The 19,812-nt window shown below is 49.1% G+C and overlaps 1 protein-coding gene across 1 annotated transcript; it reads left to right on the forward strand.

Annotated features, from left to right (window-relative positions):
* The first annotated feature begins 5,496 nt into the window (after positions 1–5,496).
* On the forward strand, positions 5,497–17,861 carry UNC119B (unc-119 lipid binding chaperone B). The gene is made up of 5 exons (XM_036823293.1): positions 5,497–5,775; positions 8,313–8,426; positions 11,970–12,096; positions 12,225–12,397; positions 14,310–17,861. The coding sequence occupies exons 1-5, from the start codon at positions 5,532–5,534 to the stop codon at positions 14,420–14,422; spliced, it is 771 nt and encodes a 256-aa protein (XP_036679188.1). The 5' UTR covers positions 5,497–5,531; the 3' UTR covers positions 14,423–17,861.
* The last annotated feature ends 1,951 nt before the right edge of the window (positions 17,862–19,812 follow it).

Raw genomic sequence — 19,812 nt, forward strand, 5'->3', positions numbered from 1 at the left:
TATCTTTTATTGAGCCTTTGAAATGGGCCAGGCACAAGGCCAAGCAGTTTTACAGATGTTATCTCTGTTTAATCTTCAACAAACCAGCTGGTACTCACCTTTAAGAGGTGAGGCAACTTGCCGAAGACCACACAGCCAGCAAAAGGCAGAACTGAGGTTTTACATCAGTACTCTTGCTCTTAATCATTATTCTCTCCAGCCTTCCACTCCCCGCTGATGCCATGTGCTGTGTTTCTCCAAGCAGGAATGGAGGCTGCTGGTTTGGGGAATGGGACGGAGAGCTTGGCCTACCTCCCTCAGTTATCCCTTGAAGGGCAGAATTCAGCGCTCAGCTCCAAGAATGAAGCATGTGTGGATGGAGTCTGTTCTCAGGGCCCAAATAAGCCAGGAGGCCCACAGAGCCTCATTCTTAGCTTGAACCCACCCATAACTGGAGTTCTTTACTAATTTAGACTTGGCTGTTACTATTTCAAGTAGCTTCCCATGAGCTGCCAAATGGGGAAGAGACCTGAAGAAGCCCTGCTCTAAGGACTCGCAGGGAGGAAAATTGTCTGACAGAAGATCTTGGGCCAAGTGCGAGGGGTTGGGTTAAACCACTCTTGGGTCCAGATCTTAATCTCACTAAGGAAATCAGGCTCCCAGTTAGCTGGAGCCGGTGTGTCGGACCTTTCTCCATACTTAGTACCCCATGCCCCTCCACTCCCCATAGAGGAAGAGAGATGAGTTTTTCCAACATTTACTGGAAAGCCTGTTGCCATAGCAATGGTGAGGGGTCAAGGCAGAACAGAGGTGAAGCACAGAGGTGTGGAGTGGGCAGGCCTCTGCTCTCTAGCAACCTGAGATGGTAGGCACCTCACTGCGGTACTCTGGCCCAAGAGTCTTAGTTTTGTTTGTTGCTAACCACTTATATTAGTGAAAAATAACCCCACTTACTTTTTGGCTTGGGCCTTGTCCTAAGACTCCCTCTCCTGGGTTTTCTTATGGCTTCTACTTGACTCTGTCTGTTGCTTCCTCAAGCCTTGGTCCCCAGCTCATTTCCTCTCTGCTCTTGACTTGACTGTTCTTTTCGGTCACCGCACTTTCCAATCCAGCTCCATGCTTCTCCCTGCCCAGGGTGGCTGCCCTCAGTGGAGGGGTCCTGGAGGAAGAGGCCACTTAAATGTATTGTCATAGCGACCATTCATGAAACACTCTCCCTGGCGCCAGCAGAGTGCTTTTCGTTGCTGTTTTCATCTCCTGTCTTAAAAATTTATTTTATTTATTTATTTTTGGCTGTGTTGGGTCTTCGTTGCTGCCCACAGGCTTTCTCTAGTTGTGGCGAGCAGGGGCTACTCTTCGTTGCGGTGTGCGGGCTTCTCATTGCGGTGGCTTCTCTTGTTGCGGAGCACGGGCTCTAGCCGCGTGGGCTTCAGTAGTTGTGACACGCAGTCTCAGTAGTTGTGGCTAGTGGGCTCTAGAGCGCAGGCTCAGTAGTTGTGGCGCATGGGCTTAGTTGCTCCACGGCATGTGGGATCTTCCCGGACCAGGACTCGCCACCAGGGAAGCCCTCATCTCCTCTTTACAACCCTAGGAAAGACCAGTGACTAGCCTGACTTATAAATAAGAAAACGTAGGCTCAGAGGGCATAAATGACCTGCCCAAAGTCACATAGCTGGTAAGTGGCAGAGTGAGGCTGGAACTTAGCTCTGTCTAACCGCAAAGCCTGTGCTCTTAACGTCATGATGTACTACTTTTAAGAAGGAACCTTTTGAATGTAGATAACTGAAGAAGCTGGGTGATGGTTACGTGGAGGTTTATTATATTATTCTTTCTCTAAAAAGAAAGTAATCTTTTAAGACTTAGTGATACAAAGTGCGTAAGTACATTTTAAAAATCGGGGGACTTCCCTGGTGGCTCAGTGGTTAAGAATCCGCCTGCCAATGCAGGGGACACAGGTTCAAGCCCTGGTCCAGCAAGATCCCACATGCCACAGAGCAGCTAAGCCCGTGCGCCACAACTTCTAAGCTGCGCTCTAGAGCCCACGAGCCACAGCTACTGAGCCTGCGTGCTGCAACTACTGAAGCCCACGCACCTAGAGCCCATGCTCTGCAACAAGAGAAGCCACCGCAATGAGAAGCCCGCGCACCACAATGAAGAGTAGCCCCTGCTCACCGCAACTAGAGAAAGCACACACGCAGCAATGAAGACTCAACACAGCCAAAAATAAATAAATAAATAAATAAAATATTAAAAAAAAAATTTATTTGGGGTGCAGAATGTGAAAACTCATCTTTCTTAGTCCTACCTCTTTAATCCCTAGAGGATATACAGGTGTATTATCTTTGGTGTATATCTTTCATTTTATATGTATATATATTTATGTGTACATGCACACATATTTACATAATATATTTATTTTGCACATGTGCAAGTGTGCCTTTAGAATTCCATTAAGGAATTACTGAATCAAACAGTATATGCACGGACTTCCCTGGCAGTCTAGTGGTTAAGACTGCGCTTCCACTGCAGCGGGTGCGGATTCAGTCCCTGGTTGGGGAACTAAGATCCTGCATGCTGCACAGCGCGGCCAAAAACAAAACAAAACAAAACGAAAAACAGTATATGCACTTAAAATTTTGAAAGTTCTGCCCTCAGCAAGGCTATGTGAATTTCCACCCACCAGTCTTGTGCTGTACGACTTTGGAATACGCCACGAATCCTTTTTGGAAACAGGTGGGATATAAATAATAAATTAATGCTTTTAAAAAACAGCCCTCAGCCAGGGAGAGAAGTGACTTGGGTACTAGGGAAATCACTAGCTCTCAGTTTCCCAGACCACAAAGCCTGCCTGCAGTCCCAGCCACGACTTGCTGATTCGGTGGATGCCACCTTTAGGGAGGCAGCAGGAAGGAGGACTGAACTTCCCTGCCTCGGCAGAAAAAAGCCCTCTGATGTCCTGCTTACCTTGGCTGCACCAGCTCTGGGCCCCACCTGCCTGGCCTGATTGGAGGCAGACTGCCTGGCAACTCTGGGACTGCCCTGGAAAACAGCCACTGTCACACCTCTTACCGTGAGGAAAATAACCAGCGTAAGGAGAGGGGCTTGAAGAGCACGAAGCTGCGGTGAAAGGGAGGCCAGCCTTTCCACTCCAGTCTTCCCATGTCTGGCCAAGGGAGACATTGGGGTTGCTATTTCATGCAGTCAATCTCTATTTTTCTTTTTCCACCCAACAGGGAATTAGTATATGTACTTTTCAGAAAACTTTTTTTTTAAAGAGCCTTTTGACATACCTTAGAAAGATTTGGTGAGGAGAGGCAGAGGCAGATTGGAGGTTACGGCCCTAATTTTTCCTACTCCTTTTTAAAAAGGAATATTTATAGATATTTTTCCTTTCTTTCTCTGTGTTTTTTATTCTCCTAAAGACATAATCTTTTGCTTTTTAACCAGAGTTTGTAGGTAGTGATCAGAGAGAGTACAGGCCTCAACTCCCTTATATGGCAGTATTTATTTAAAAATTTTTGAGCAGAAAAAAGTGATCAAGTTTGAGGTGGCTTTTAAATTTTAAGAGATTATAATAAGGCTACTTTGACTTAGAGTCTGCCTTCCAGACGCAGATCCTAAGTTAGTTAGTTATTTTTATTTATTTATTTATTTAAAGATATACAAGCAGCCCATGATCATATGCCTGTTGTGATAAAATAGTATAGAAGTAGCTCTAAAGAGTGTCAAAAGTGAATATATCCCCCTTTAATCCCTTCCAATACTCTCCTCCCCCAAGGGAACCTCACTTAACTCTAGTGTATATCCAAACCCCTTCCCGTGTAGTTACAGATAGAAATATTTATATACTTTCAAATTTTAAACAAATGGGATTATGTGCCTTGTTCCCCCCCCCCCCCCCCAAACTATCTGTCTTTGAGATCTCTCCATACTAGTAAGTAGAGATGGATCTCATTCTTTTTAACAACTGCATAACATGAATGGGTGCAACTGTAACTTATTGTAATTTTTCAGTGTTACAAATGGTCCTGCAGTAAACATCTTCGTGCATACATGTAGGCTAAATTCCCGGATGTGGAATTGCAGGTAAACGGGTCAATACGTTTGTTATCATCCCTAAAAAGAGAAAAGCTGGGATCCAGGTAACTCTAGTCCTGGTGCTCTGAGAACAAATGTTCAGTGAGCAAGTGATTGTGGGAAATGGCTCCATGCTAAACTCCCTTCTTGGTGATTCACAATCAAGTAGCATATTAAGAGTTCTGGAAATTCTTCAGTAACCACTTACTGCTGAGTAGTTTAAAAAGAATTGTTTGCAAAGGGAAATTGCAATGTGCAAATGTGTAATTCTTGTACACATCTTAAAATTTCCCTGAACAGTTTGGGAAGTCTCCCCCCGGGTGGTAATCTCTCAAAGACAGGACGGCATTTAGATAGGAACTTGGCCACATACTGTTCCACCAGGCTGGGCAGCTGAGGTGGAGTCAGGTTTGGATTTTGTCCAGGAAACAGGCGAGGCCTGTCAGCCATGCCCAAACCCCTCATATCGGATGAGAGGGATCCAGCAAGTCCTGCATAAATCAAGGCTTTGAGGCTGACCAGTGGGGAGAGGGGTAGAGTTTCACTTCGGCCTGAATCTATCTATGAGGTGACATCAACCTAGCAGACACACTTTGCATCAGTCAGGCCCAAGCCTCCAACCGAGAAGAGTGTGGATCCAGAATCTCTAGAGAAGGAGCCACTTGGGGTATAAGAGGGCAGTGTCCTCCCCCCTCCCACTCACCTCCTCCAGTCCTTGAAATCATGGTTAATTTCCATGGCTCAGTGCAGCTGTCACCCCTGAAGCCTCTCCCCCACCCCCTAGACCCCTCCTGTGTGCTCTGGTAGCACCTCTGCTGCAGCAATTAGCAGTCTGTTTTGTCTTCTGGTTCATTCATACTTACTGGGCTGGTCTACAGGAAGGGCCACATGATGAGTTGTGTACCTCACAGTCTTCCCCAACAAAGTGGGAGCTCCTCCATAGCCCGGTGCTGTTCAGGCCTTCCTTCACTCATTCATTCATTCGATCATCATTTAGCACCTACCATGTGTCAGGCATTAGCTAGACTGCCTGAATACAGTGGTGAATACAGCAGACTCAATCCCCCCCTCTTTCGTATTCTTATATTCCCTGTAGCCCAGCCCAACGTCTAGCCCAAAGCCTGACACAGTACGGTTTAGAAATGGCAATCTAATTGGAAAGCTGCCTTTGCATAGCAAGAACTGTCTTACCTTCTAGACTACAGATGAAAAAACATTTTCTCAAGATGCCTCGTCTATATTTTATGTGATGGAAAGTCATTTCACTGTACGGAATATTTTTTTAGACATCTGGGGTGACCTCGGGGGCCTGATGGAGAATCTGGAGTGCTAAGGTGCCAGCCACCTGGCTGGACCAACGCTGGCGGGAGGGCGCTAGCGACGCGGCCCGCAGGTCCCGCCCACACAGGCCCGGCCCCGCCCCCGCTCTCCATAGTTACGGCTGCGGAGGTGGCGGCCATCTTGGCGGCGGAGCGATGAGCGGGTCGAATTCTAAGGCTGCGGCCGTGGGGTCGGCGGCTGGGCCCGGGGGGCTGGTGACTGGCAAGGAGGAGAAGAAGAAGGCTGGCGGCGGCGTCCTGAACAGGCTTAAGGCGCGGCGGCAGGCGCCCCACCGCGCGGCCGACGACGGCATCGGGGCAGCGGTTACGGAGCAGGAGCTGCTGGCTCTGGACACCATCCGGCCCGAGCACGTCCTGCGCCTCAGCCGGGTCACAGAGAGTAAGTGCGGGGCCGGCCGCGCCCTCCCCTCGCGCCGGTCCCCGGGCCCCTTGTAGCCTTAAGCGGAGCCGGCCGCTTGCCGCTCGGCCGGCCCAGAGTGTCCACCCAGGCGCCCCCGGCCGGCCGGGCCGCGCTGCCCACACTCACCTAGACCTGGTCGGGAGGGTTTCTCCTGGGGCTTGACTGCCCTCCTCTGAGTCCGGCCACGCCAGGCTTCCCTGTGGCCCGTCCCCGCTGAGCCCTCAGGCCCGGCCGTTCTCCTCCTCAGCTGCATCTGTTTGGGTGAAGACCCGCCTTGGCTTAACCGGATCCTCCTGACCCTGGGAAGTGGGCCGCTGCCCACCAGCTATCAGTGAAGTTCCTGCCCAGCTAGGCCCCCTCAACCTGTCTACAGCCAGCTTCTGCCGCCCTCTGCCCGCCCAGACCCCTACCCTAGCTGCTTTCTCTGCCTTTCCCTCCCCTCCGGCCCCTGAGAGCCCCGCCCCCTTTCCAGCCTGCCTTGGCCCCCTACCTCTTTGGGCCCCTAGCGTTGCCCCTTTGTGTGCAGGTGGGCTCCTCCTCCCTCAAATACATTGCCGTGGCATTTCGTGCCGCATTAAAAAAAATATTAATAAAGTTTCAGTTCACGAACAAAACCAAAAGGTGAATCCTGCTTTTGACACTTGTTCCAGTGAATTAAGAATATGTCGGGGTGTCAGAGATGGATTTCTTGCATAAAATGCAACCGTCCTACACCTTTTCATTGATAGTATGAGGGGTGGGGAGAAATATATAGCTCACTCCCTGTCCTGGTTTTCCTCTTTTGTGTTCTCTTCCGGGCCAACCCCTGACTTGATGCCCTTTTTCTTGCTGCTGTTTCCTCCTAAGAGTTTGCAGTCAGTTGGTTAGACCCTGCTTGCCCAGCCGGCCCTGTCCTCCACACTTCTAACGTTGAAGCACCAGCACTCCCTTGATGGATGAAAGGCTGCCGTCCTATTATCTGCTGAATTGCTTTAGTCGGCAGCCCAGGGGTGCTCAGGTGTCCCTCAGGGAGATGGAGGCCGTCCCAGTGATTTGAGAATGACAGTTTGGGGGGATAGGCCTTGGTCCAGCCTGTATGAAAGGGAATTCCCATCTCCTAAAGTAGCTTTAATTTGAGTCTGGGTATTTTCATATCCCCATTTTCCATCACTTTTTGGGTTGGGACTGTCCTTTGCATGCCTGAGTATATCTTTAGAAGGTCTTGCTATTCTGTTTCATAGAAACATTGTGAAAAAGCTGCTTCTGTTCTGACCCAGATTTCATTTGGGGCTCTGAAGGTACGGAAATGCTCACCACCTCACCTTTCTCACCCCATGCTTTCTCCTGATACCAAACGTGAATTAGGCCACTCTAATGCCTGGCCCTAAGCGGCATTCTAGGAGAGCACTCAGGTCCTGTGTAGGAACTTGAGCTTGGTGCCATTGCTCAAACACACCTCAGCAGCTTATTGGAGAAAGTCACAAGTCAGCTTGGTGACCTCTGGATTTTTTACTCGTCTTAAAATCTGTTCCGTTCAGCAAGTTATTTATTGAGTCCCCTCTAAAGGTGCAGAACCAATCTCAGCACTTTTGGGAGTTACAGAATAATCAGTAGCTCTCAAGTTTGCCATCTTATTGGAGAGTCAGCTTGTAAAACATGAAACAACTAACACAAGCAGGCAGTATAAGATAAAGTGCCAAAGTGAGTTGTGGAGAAGATGCTCTCAGGAGTCATGATAGAAAGAAATCAATGAAATTGTCTTTGATCAGTACTGTTTTGATTAGTTGATCAGGTTTTTGGGGGCTCTACTTCACTTTGGCCTCACGCCCTCCACAGCAGATCTGTCCTGCTGCCTGGGTAGGTATGGCCCACCACCTGGTTTTGTGCAACCCACAAGCTAAGAGTGGTTTTTACCTTTTCAAATGGTTGGAAAAAAAAAAGTCTTGGGACACATGGTTATATAAAATTTGTATTTCGTGTCTATAAATAGTTTTATTAGAATACAGCCACGCCATTCATTTCCATGTTTGTGGCTGCCTTTGTGCTACAGCGACAGAGTAGTTGTGATAGTGACTGTGTGGCCTCAAAGCCTAAATTATTCATCATCTGACCCTTTACAGAAAAAGTTTGCTGATCCGTGCTTTGTGATACGGTCAGCAAACATGCACCATATTAGCCATTAGATCAGCATAAATGTTTTAAAATGGATTTCTAAAAAAAATTCTATCCTGTTGTGATATCCGATGAAAGGTTTATAGGCCATTTTTGAAGTGTTTCCGAAGAAATCCCCTTTTACCATCCCTATTTCTAAAGTGTTACAGTAATCTGTCATCCACACAAGCCCATGCACTTTTTTTCTTTCTTGGATCCCCTAATTCTCTCCACACAACTTTTGCTTATAACATAAAAGGAAGTTTTGCGGTGTATTTTAAGTGAATTGTGTAAGAAAAAAACCTGAGTTTGCTTCAAAACTTGAGAAAGAAATGGTAGATTTGGAGGATTATTTAACGGCATTGGTCTCTCTCTCTCATTTTCAGATTATTTATGTAAACCCGAAGACAACGTCTACAGTATTGATTTCACACGCTTCAAAATTCGAGATTTGGAGACCGGGACAGTGCTTTTTGAGATTGCCAAACCTTGTGTGTCAGGTAGGCCTTAGTATTGCAGTAGCCACTTGACAGTTGGAGCAAAAGGTCTTTCACGCTTGAGTTTTTGTGTGCCATCGCGTCCTGTGTCACAGACTCCGGCGGCCTGCTTCCAGTCGCCTCCTGAAGCCTGCCTGTGGGCCTGTTGGCTTGAAGCTGTGCTGAGAGGCTGATGTTTGTTGAGTATCTACTCTGCGCCGGTCACTGTGTCCCACATCTTTCTGTTTACATCAGTTCATGTAATCCTCACACCTCTGTGAGGGGTTATTATCCTTATTTTACAGATAAGGAAACTGAGGCCCAGAATTTCCAGGTGACTTTCCTAAGGTCCTCTGCCCTTTGATCTTACCATGTTGCCTCCACTTAGGAAAGGAATCCTTGAAATTAAACGCCAATGAGGAAGCGTACCTGAACCTTGAGTCCTGGGGACACTCTGGAAGGGTGATACGGAGGATTCCAGTCCAGACCATGAGGCAGTGTCTTCTCACGCCCTTTTCTTTAAATAGTGTCTCAGATTTCCCAGTAAGTCCTAGTTTGGACTTTAATGTCCGCCATTTTCTGGATGAACAGAAGGCCCAGACCTGTGAACTCATCTACTTGGGACCCCTTAAGGTAGCTTTGAATAGACACTTCCTGTGCTTGTGATGCAGTTCCAGGGTGATTCATTTCTGACCAGGGGACCACACGTAGGTCTTTGGAGCACATCACTGGAAATGGAGCACCCCCTGGAGTTAGTTACTAGAACACCAGCCTAGATAGTCCTTCAGAGTATCAGCCATGGTCTGTGTTGATGACTCTTTTTGCCAAGCTTTTCTTATCTGATTTGCTATTCAGAAAGAGCCTGTAAATTCCGTAAGACAGCTGTTAGTAACCCAGATAAGTCAAAATGCTTTCACGAAAAAGTCTCAGCTCAGGTTAATTATACAGCCAAGGCTAGAGCACTGGTCTCCTCACCCCACCCAGTATTCTTTTTTAAAAATTAATTAATTAATTAATTAATTTTTGGGCTGCTTTGGGTCTTCGTTGCTGCACGCAGGCTTTTAGTTGCGGCGAGCGGGGGCTACTCTTCGTTGCGGTGTGCGGGCTTCTCATTGCGGTGGCTTCTCTTGTGGAGCATGGGCTCTAGGCGTGCGGGCTTCAGTAGTTGTGGCACATGGGCTCAGTAGATGTGGCTCACGGGCTCTAGAGCGCAGGCTCGGTAGTTGTGGCGCACGGGCTTAGTTGCTCCGCGGCATGTGGGATCTTCCCGGACCAGGGCTCGAACCCGTGTCCCCTGCATTGGCAGGCGGGTTCTTAACCACTGCACCAGCAGGGAAGTCTCACCACCCAGTATTCTTTATGCTGTCATAATCTAGTACTGACCAGGGCGCCTAAAGGCTCAAGCGGGCTTCCCTGGTGGCGCAGTGGTTGAGAATCTGCCTGCCAATGCAGGGGACACGGGTTCGAGCCCTGGTCTGGGAAGATCCCACATGCCGCGGAGCAACTAGGCCCGTGAGCCACAATTACTGAGCCTGCGCGTCTGGAGCCTGTGCTCCGCAACAAGAGAGGCCACGATAATGAGAGGCCTGCGCACCGCGATGAAGAGTGGCCCCCACTTGCTGCAACTAGAGAAAGCCCTCGCACAGAAACGAAGACCCAACACAGCCATAAATAAATAAATAAATAAATAAATAAATATTTAAAAAAAAAATTTAAAGGCTCAAGCTTGTGGGTACTTAAATCTTGTATTGGGAGGGTCAGGGCCAGCCAGCTTCCTGGGTCTGTGCTGTTCGTATCTCTAAGCCACAGGTCCTAGTACTTAAGATGTTCCCAGGACCCCAGGGCTACTTCAGGTGTATGGATTTGGATGAGACTGGGCTCAGAATAGTCATTTCAGTATAAAACTAAATCTCAAGAAAAAGGTCAGCTGCAGATACTGTAAAAATGCCTTGATTTACAACCCATCCAGTCTTTACCTTTAAGGATCTTGATTCACTAAGAATACGCACACACTGATTCAGTGCCCTCCTACAGCACTTGTTCTGATGAGTTCGAATCCCTGAGAAGGTTTGGTCTGATCCTTTTTGAATCCCACTGTTGGAGCCAGGGCTGTGGAGTCTCTGGCTTTGAACCCCTACTCAGTCTGGTTGCCCAGCTCCTCTTGGGCTTGTCACAGGCAGAGATGTTTGATGCTAAAAAAGACTCGTCTTTTACTGCACCTATGTTCAGCCTAGAACTGGAAAAAATACCTTTGCTGGATACTGGGTGGCTGTAGCTACTAGAGAGAGAGCTAACTCCTTGTTTACATTAGAATGTTCTCTGATTCATTTTACAAATCTTTCATTCCTGGGTTCAGGAGTGGACTAGACCAGAGCCCGTCGTTACTCTTGTGGACCCTCTCTCAGGTCTCACATGTTCGTTCATGGCCCATCTGCTTCACCTTTTCCCAGGTGCTCAGAGTGTTGGGCCTGGTATGGCCTGGAATAGGCATTAGTCCAAGGAAGTGCAGTACCCCAAGGCTATAGGTCAGTGTCTTCCATTTAAATAGCAAAATTATTTCTAGGGATTTGTCTTTGCTGTGTCAGAAATTTTTGCATTCTTTGAAGGTGCCTTTTGAATAGTTTCAACTTTTATAGCCTTATTCTTTTGGTTAGCAGCAAGCACTTTAACTGGGTCAACAGCAGACCTGGTCTGTATAGCAGAGACCACGTCACGGCCACCCCGCTGGTGTTTCAGGCATCACCGTTAGGATATGGCCCAAGGCCCCAAATTATGTAAAAGGCAAACAGCTGATTGTTTAAGAACAGGCCTTGAGTCTGATGGACCCGGATTCACATCCCTGCTCCCTCCATTTACTACAGGCGTACCTCATTTTATTGTGCTTCACTTTACTGTGCTTCGCAGATATTGTGTTCTTTACAAACTGAGGGTTCGTGGCAGCCTTTCATTGAATAAGTCTATTGGCTCCATTGTTTTCAACAGCATTTAAAAAAAATTTTTTTATTGAAGTATAGTTGATTTACAGTGTTGTGTTATTTTCTGGTGTACAGCAAAGTGATTCAGTTGTACATATGTATATTTTTTCATATTCTTTTCCATTATGGTTTATTATAGGATATTGAATATAGCAGCATTATTTTTAAATTAAGCCATGTGCATTGTTATTTTTGGACATAATGCTATTGCATACTTAATGGATTATAGTAAAGTGTAAACATAACTTTTGTATACACTGGGAAACCAAAAATTTCATGTGACTCACTTTATCGTGGTGGTCTGGAACTGAACCCGCAATCTCTCTGAGGTCTGCCTATATCTGGGGGACTTTGGACACGTTAGCTAATCTGTCTGAGTCTGAGCTTCCTGGTCTGTAAAGTGGAGATAAAATGAAGACAACACCTACAGGGCTGTTGTGAGGATCCTGTGAGGTGTGCAGCACGGGGCCTGGAATTACAGCAGGTGCTCAGTGAGTACTGGCTGCCCTGCCATGTCGGCGTCGGTGTCGGTACTGCTGATCGGTCGTGCTCTTTGCCGAGATGGTGATTCAGCTTCCGTGTGCTCTTGCAGACCAGGAGGAGGAGGAGGAGGAGGAGGAGGAGGAGGCGGCAGGTGGAGATGTGGATGTCAGTGCGGGCCGCTTCGTCCGCTATCAGTTCACACCAGCATTTCTCCGCCTCCGCACTGTGGGCGCCACGTGAGTACCAGCATTTCCTGAAGGGAGGACGTTCTTCTGGTTCAGAGAAGAATGTTCTCCGTTGGGTTTGGGGTTGGCTTTAGAGGAGGGAGGAGGCAAAGTCAGGCTCACAGAGATTTATTTTGCAGGGTGGAGTTCACGGTGGGAGACAAACCTGTGTCAAACTTCCGGATGATCGAACGGCACTATTTCCGGGAACGCCTGCTGAAAAACTTTGACTTTGATTTCGGCTTCTGCATCCCCAGCAGTAGGAACACTTGTGAACATATCTATGAGTTTCCCCAGCTTTCTGAGGATGTCAGTACGTATCCCCTGACTTTCACAACATTCTGGATTCTTCAGGCTAGAGGAACAGACCTTGAAATGAAATCCGTCTAGTCCAACGACCTCATTTGCAGAGAAATAGGGACATGATGCGTCTCTAGTCTTTTGACCTCAGGCTTCTCGTTTCCTATTGCTCCTGTCTCATGTTTCAAACTCTGACTCTGCCTGCGTGGGAGCACTGAAGGTTTTAATACAGGCCATCCCTTTTAGATGCCTGCTGCGGGGAAGAGGGTGGCTGAGGGAGATAAGAGGAGGCCCCTGACAGTCCCTGGGAGTCCAATTTGATACACGGCCAGTCATGGTTTCACTGTGTTCTAGTCACCGGCTCCTGCTCGGCACTCCTTTAGCCCTTTGCTTTTTCCCTAATCAGAACTACATGGGAAACTGGGGGCTAAGTAGAATTCTAGTCCTGAGGACCACCTCTTTCTCATTCTCTTCAGGTAGAAGGTTAATTAGGTAAAACTGTTAGAGTAGATGCAGCAGGCTCTAGGAAGCTGTTAGAGGTTCTGGAGCAGAAGGAGTGGCATGAGGGCAGCAGTGTCTGAGGAAGAGTCATCCTGTAGTTCTGGGGAGGAAGAACTGGGGAAGGCACCGGAGGGAGAAGGCTGGGCCGGGGAGGAGGTGGACTGAGTGACAGAGGAAGAGCAGGCTGTGTATTCCCATGGCTTCGGTCTGGCCCTCTCACATTAGCATCCCCTGTGAGGAATTAGGGAAGGTTGTTCTAGAGCAATCAGGATGTGAGTGGGATCCTGTGAGTAGTGGTGGAGTTTAGTTGGATTGTTGGGGAAGGTCTACATACACCGACCAATTTTCTCAGAATCCCAGGTCCTTAAAATTGTCATTTTCTGACAGGTATTCTTGACTGGTGCAGCAGTACTGTCCCCAGGTAAAGTGAGGATTGCTGAGAAGTGGGCAGGGCGTTGATGACCGCATCAACTGTTAGTATCCTCATTTGAAGCCCACTCCCCAGGCTGGGCTGGAATATGTAGATACTTGTGAGAAAAGATTATATACAGTATTTCAAGTTTTTATCTAAGGCCATGTAACTTTTTCTTCTTGAAGCCAAATAAGCTAAAGGAGCGTGGGGGTCAGTACTCTGGATATGAACCAAATGACTCTGGCCTGGCTGAGTTCAAAGAACTTGAAGGAGTCAGCTCTCCTTTTGAGAACTGTGGTCAGCAGCAGCATTTCCTCCAGAGGATGCAGAATAGCCTGTGACCATTGACTCAGAACCAGCCAGAGGCAGTGACTCGCAGTTCTCTCGACTCTCCAGTTATGGTTAAAGAGGTTGGGGCAACTGCCTGAACAAACAGAAGATTTAAATCTGGATCCCAAGACAAGCTCACCCTTTGCTGGATTGTTGGCAGGTTAATAACCCGAGCCATCTCTGGAGAAGGCTCCTTGCCCTTTGTGCCCCTGCATCCGTGCGCATCTGGGATTCCTTTGTTGTCAGGGTTGCCTGCGGGACGTGAGCACAGTGAGGCGCAGCTTTCTGAATTTGGACCAGAGTGTCTAGAGGTGGGGACCAGAAGCACCAAGTCCATAGGCTGCTGTGGGGCCTGTTGGCAAACGGGCGAGCACCTCTCCCTGGGGTTCTGACGGAGCACCAGGCTGGCGATGGCCTCGGAGGGCCAGGTCCAGAGCTGGTTGCATCCTTCTGTTGAAGTGGACAGCATGCTCAGTTTGGGGGCCTCTGTGGTCCCCAGGTCTCCCCAGCTCTCAAGGCCTGGCTCCCTCTATTCTGACCTCATTATTCTGACAGTGTGTGCTCACATTTTCAGGAAGCGCTGGCTTACGAATTTTAGAGGGAATGCTAAGTTTTTTCCCACCTGGCCCATGGGGCAGACTCACACATAAGTCTTTGCTTTTTTCCTTTCCCTGACTTGCAGTTCGTCTGATGATTGAAAATCCCTATGAGACCCGTTCTGACAGCTTCTACTTTGTCGACAACAAGCTGATAATGCACAACAAGGCTGACTATGCCTATAACGGGGGCCAGTAGCTGTGGCAGGAGCGGACGGGGAGGTGCTTTGCTGTGGCCCGAGGTCCTGGTGCACGGAGGTGGTTGAAGCTGCGGTCTGTCGACACACATCTGGAACCTGGCCCCAGGAAGCCGAGGCTGGGGTGGCAGTTTCCTGTGCTCCAAGAGAGGTGCCAAGCAGTGCTGTGTTTCCTTCCCCAGTATTTTTTCTTCCTTTTTTCCCTGCCCTTTAGGTCACAGAGGTACTATAGTAAAACTTAGCATAAGGCTCCTGGAATCCAGATAAAAAAAAGAAAGTTTATTTTCATGTAGTCATGGCTCCTCTGGGTTGTCCTGATGAGCCTGGGTCTCTCCAGGCACAGCCGTGCCGGGGAGAGAAGGCTCTTCTGTAGGTTTGGGGGTGCTGTGGGAAGCTGAGACTCCTCTCTCGCCTGCGGGGTCGCCATCAGCACGCTCTGACCTCAGCCTGTGCATCGTCCTAAACCAACTGGGGGGGCAGAGGGAAAGAGTGGTGCCAGGAGTTGAGGCACTGGGGTGGGCAAGGCTGCCGAACTGAAGGATCTGTCTTACGTGGGCGCCGCTTATCTGTCTGACTTGCGGATCCTCAGCTGCTCCTCCTGGGGCTCCACTGAGGTTTCAACCTGCCAGTGCCTTCCTGTTCCCCTTCCAGAGGAAAGATGAGCTTGCTCCGCTTCTCCTGGCTCCTGACTTCTGAGTTTCTCCTGAAATACAGTGTGTCAGTTTTGCTCTTGGAACTGTAGTGTCTCTCGAGGCCAGAGCAGGCCGTATTGTATTTTGCTTTCTTATCTCTAGGCTTCTTGTGGGGAGGCTTTATTAAAATGTCAGTGGCGTTCCCAGCATATAGGATGTGTGGCCAGACTTCTGATCGTATCAGTCAGGCTCCCGGGGCTAATCTGGGTCATGTCGTACCTGCTTTTATACTGAAGTAGTTCCTGGAACCATCCTGGCCGGTCGGACCTAAGGTAATGTGTATTCTGGTCCTTTGGACTGCCACTTGGAATGGTTTTGGGCGTTGGGAAAGGGGGAAATCAGCTGAGGTGGCCTATCAGAGAGACGTGTTCTCAAAAAACTTCCTCACACATCCCTCAGGCCCTTGCTGGATGGACTCTCCGCGCTTCAGCTCCCTACTCTTGTCCGACTGTGTGGGCGATTTAAGTGCTCAGGCCAAACTCCTGACCCTCTGAATAGACTTGCTGCGGCCAGGGTTTAGCATTGCTAGAAAGGTCACAGTAGGAAGGGCCCAGGTACGTGGTGTCTGTGACCGGAGAGCTGTCTCCCTAGGTGCTTGGGAGAAAGGCCAGGTGGAGCCCGGGAGAGAAGGGCCAGCGCTTTGCCTCAGATGCTCCTGTGCTCTCACTGACCAGTGCTGCTCCCTGTTTGCATTCTAGAGCGTGAGTGGCCTTGAACCGTGGTCCAGTGCTTTGTGCCAGGCCAGAGTCTGGGCTGTGCCAGATGCTGGCAACTTCCTTACTGAGAAAACCCTGGTTAGCCCTGTGTGCTGGCACTGGACCCAACCCCCGAGGGAGGAAGAGACCGGGTTCCCTGCAGGGTGGGCTACTCATCCCCAGACCTGTGAATCCCCGAACTGGAGTCGGCTGCAAATCCAGGTGCCTTATGTGTGGCTCCATCCCATACACTGCCAGACAGACATCAGCACTGCCTCTTCACCTTCTGTTTCTCACTGGGGCTCCCTCAGCAGATTTGTGTTCATTGAGCTTCAGAATAACCCCTTCTCTCTGTGACAGAAGCCCAGTCGGGAGAGTTTTTCTACTATTTGATGTTTAATTATTATCTAGGATGTGGTTTCTGGAGCTGCCCAGAACTCTGCTGAGTAGAGTGTGTCTTGGAAATGTGTCCCAGGCAGACCACGTCTTGTAGGCTAGTGGGCTGTCTCTTACCTGCAGTGTTAGCTTTTGCTGGGAAGAGGGCCGAGGAGGCAGGCATTCTGGCTTGAATAGTGCTGTATCCTCTTCCCAAGAGCTTGCTTTAGTCTCACTGGAGGCCGTTTTGAGGCCAAGTGCTTGGTCTGTGCCCAACAGCACAGGGATTTGCGATCTTCTGCTCCTGAAGGTCTGGTGTTCCGTACCTGGGACTCTGGATTCTTGTGTCTAGCTACTCAGGAAACCTTGAGAAGCATTACCACCCTGGGGTGTTAGCTAGGGTAAGTCTGAAATTCAAGCTTTTGTATCCGAACTGGATACAAGTCATACCTTCTCTGAAAGTAGCTGAACTCATCAGAAGTTGAATCAGGAGGCCATGTTGTTAAGGAGTCTGGGCTATTGGTAGCAGTTACCTGTGGGCAGTAAAATGGGAGGAAAAAACCTACCTGCCTGGGGAGACCGTGCCCTCTGTTCAGAGCTGGTACCTGAGAGGCAGCTCCTGAAGGGAACACATTCCAGCAGACAGGCCCAGCTGGCGCCGGGGGGCCTGCTGCCTGCACCCCTCCCTCTCGTGTCTTGCTCCTGTCCCTCTGGCCTAGGGTCTCCTGGGAGAGCGACTCTCTTTTCCTGTGGAGCCTTTGGGCTCAGATGCCCTTTTAGCTGCTGCAAAGAAGATCCTGGTTTATTTTATTCTATGTTTTAAAGAGTAAACAGAGGAAATAACTAAAAGTAGTCCTGGGATAAAGTAGGTCATCCTCTCCTCGTGTGTTAGCTCAGAGCTGTCTTGCAGGGAAAGTACTTTCCAGGGCCGTGTCGGCCTTCCTGAAGACCTCACAGTCTTTGGGCCATCCAGTTCTCAAATAGGAGCGGTGATTTGGGGGTGTTGGGGCTATGCGGAGACTGGAGTTTCTTGACGTGGCAGTAGCTGGGGGAATCTTCAGCTTGTTTCTTCAGTTGAAGTGGGACTCATTTCTGGAATGGACTTAATAGGCTGTGTCTCATGTGCAGATTGGGTGAGTCTTGCCTTAGTGTGTCTTGCCACCCTCGATAGGCTCCCAGGGTACTCTCTTCTTTTTCTCTGTAAAGTCCCTTTCTTCTGGTGGCCGTTGTCACTCTGATGTCAGTGAGGTTGGGGAATGGGGACAGTTCTCAGAATCATAGCACAGACTCGTCTGTGTGTGCGGACCCCTGATGCAGAGGGTGCTGCCGTGCCTGGCGTAGGAGCCCAATCGTCAGATCACCATGTTTCTCACATTCCGCGTCACAGGACATCTTAGGTACAAGAAGGGTCTGGTGGAGGTGGATTTACCCCTTGTTGCACAAAGGATCATGTAAAGTCACTGAACTTGCGAAAGTCTATTTTTTTCCCTGTATATCTATTTTTCACAGAATGTAAGAAACGTTAATGACCTGGTCTGTCCTTCTTCCCCTTTCCCCTTCACCTGAGGTCCTCATTCCAGTTTGTATTGTCTTTGTGTCCAAAGTAAACTAGGTGACTTATTTGTATAAAATGTTATTTTGCCACAAGAGACAGTAATAAAAGAAAGATTTTCACAGTACGCGTACCCTCTCTTGTCTCCTGACTGGGCCCCTTGGGTCACGGGGTGGGCAGGTGTGGAGTAGGGGTGGGCTCTGAGTTTCTTTACGTGGCCTTTCTGTAAATATTGTTTTAATGAGTAGAGCTGGTTTCTAGGGTGATAAGGGCACAGTACTGAGCTTTAGGCTTGGTATTTTTTGCTTTACATTTTGATGGAGTACTTTGAGAATTAAAAATGTATATACATGTTTTTAAAACATGTTCATTAAGGTGTGTTTTAACTATACCTCATTTAAGAGTAAATTCACCTCATTTAAGAGTACAGTTTGATGAGTTTTGACAAATGGATACATGATCACAATCATGATACAGGGCATTTCCATCACCTCAGAAAGTTCCCTCAAGTGTCTGGTGTTTGCAGCCCGTTCCCTCCCTCTATCCAGCCCCTTGCAACCATCTTCTGATTTGTGTCTCTTTCGGAAAACTTGTATACTTTTCATATAAAACTTACAACCATGTTTAAGCTCACAAACAATACAAGTTAAAAATAAGTTTGGTTTAGATGGTCTGTGGCACCTGAAGGTCTATTGGCCTCTGCCCACAAACACCACTCACTTATTTTCCCCTTTCTCCTGCTTCTTGCTCTTTTCTTCCTGGTGCCCAGGTAGGGTGATGAAAGGTGAGGAAGCTTCGGAGCATTTGCCAACGACAGTAAAAGTACTGTGGATTTAGAGGCTTTCTTTTGAATGCATTTCTTTTAAGTGCAAGGTAACATTTGAAAGACTTTGCCGCATCTTTTAATAGATCTCCTGCAGGAAGCAGAGCAAGGTCTTGAAGGAAGACAGAACTTTTGGCGTGTGGGTCAGTGGTGGGGACAGACTCCTTGCTGAGTTATGGGGGAAGAAAGGCAGCTGGAGGGACTGGGTTCCTGGGGGCATGTGGTAGGTGTCTGGAGCCTGTGGAAGTCTGACTCACACCTGTGCCCATGCAAGACCCTTGGCAGGCAAGTGAGATAAACGTAGTTTTTTTTTTTTTTTTTTTTTTTTGGCTGTGTTGGGTCTTCGTTTCTGTGCGAGGGCTTTCTCCAGTTGCGGCGAGCGGGGGCCACTCTTCATCGCGGTGCGCGGGCCTCTCACTATCGCGGCCTCTCTTGTTGCGGAGCACAGGCTCCAGACGCGCAGGCTCAGTAGTTGTGGCTCACGGGCCTAGTTGCTCCGCGGCATGTGGGTTCTTCCCAGACCAGGGCACGAACCCGTGTGCCCTGCATTGGCAGGCAGATTCTCAACCACTGCGCCACCAGGGAAGCCCCCCGCCGTAGTTTTTTGGGCAGGGTGAAGGCGTCCTGACGGACGCTAAGACCAGTGCCCCCTGCTCCCGGTGGAGGGGTGGGGTGGGGGGCTCTGCCCCCCAATTGGGAGTGAGACGGTGGGACCACAATGGAACAGGGAAGCAGCAGTGCCACCCCACCTAAACAACCTCCCAGCAACCCAACTCCCCATGTCTACATAATGAGCACCAGCGCAAGACAAGACCCTTGCCCCTCTTGGCTCTCAGACTTATAGGGGACTTGATAAGATTTCAGATGCTACGTGCCAGGAATAAATAAAACAACGGGATGGAGAGTGTGTTGGGGGGAAACACTGGCCTCCTGTGGTCAGGGCCGCCTCAGCGAGTGATGAAGGGAAGGAGAGTTCCAGCTGAGGGAACGGTGACTGCAAAGGTCTGGAGGCAGGAACCAGCTGCAAGTATTGGAGAAAAGCTGCCCTGTGAGGCTACAGCAAGGGCATGGCGGGCGTGGGGCCGGGGAGGGAGGCGGGGGAAGGCCAGATAGGGCTTTTTAGGCCACGGAATTGGATTTTAGGAGAGATAGGCCCCCCTCCCCCCCTCGAAGAGCTTTAAGATCGGCCTGGAACCGACTTCGGAGACTTCCCCCAAGCCCGGGACAGTTTGATTTATCTCCTGGGAGGGAGGCG

Source organism: Balaenoptera musculus, chromosome 14 (assembly GCF_009873245.2).
Source record: "Balaenoptera musculus isolate JJ_BM4_2016_0621 chromosome 14, mBalMus1.pri.v3, whole genome shotgun sequence".
In the NCBI taxonomy this organism is placed as follows: Eukaryota; Metazoa; Chordata; class Mammalia; order Artiodactyla; family Balaenopteridae; genus Balaenoptera; species Balaenoptera musculus.

Coding starts and splice junctions, on each gene's coding strand:
- UNC119B (XM_036823293.1), top strand. CDS start 5,532: ATGAGCGGGTCGAATTCTAAGGCTGCGGCCGTGGGGTCGGCGGCTGGG. Junction 8,427..11,969: donor TGCCAAACCTTGTGTGTCAG/GTAGGCCTTAGT, acceptor GTGCTCTTGCAG/ACCAGGAGGAGGAGGAGGAG. Junction 12,097..12,224: donor CTCCGCACTGTGGGCGCCAC/GTGAGTACCAGC, acceptor TTTATTTTGCAG/GGTGGAGTTCACGGTGGGAG.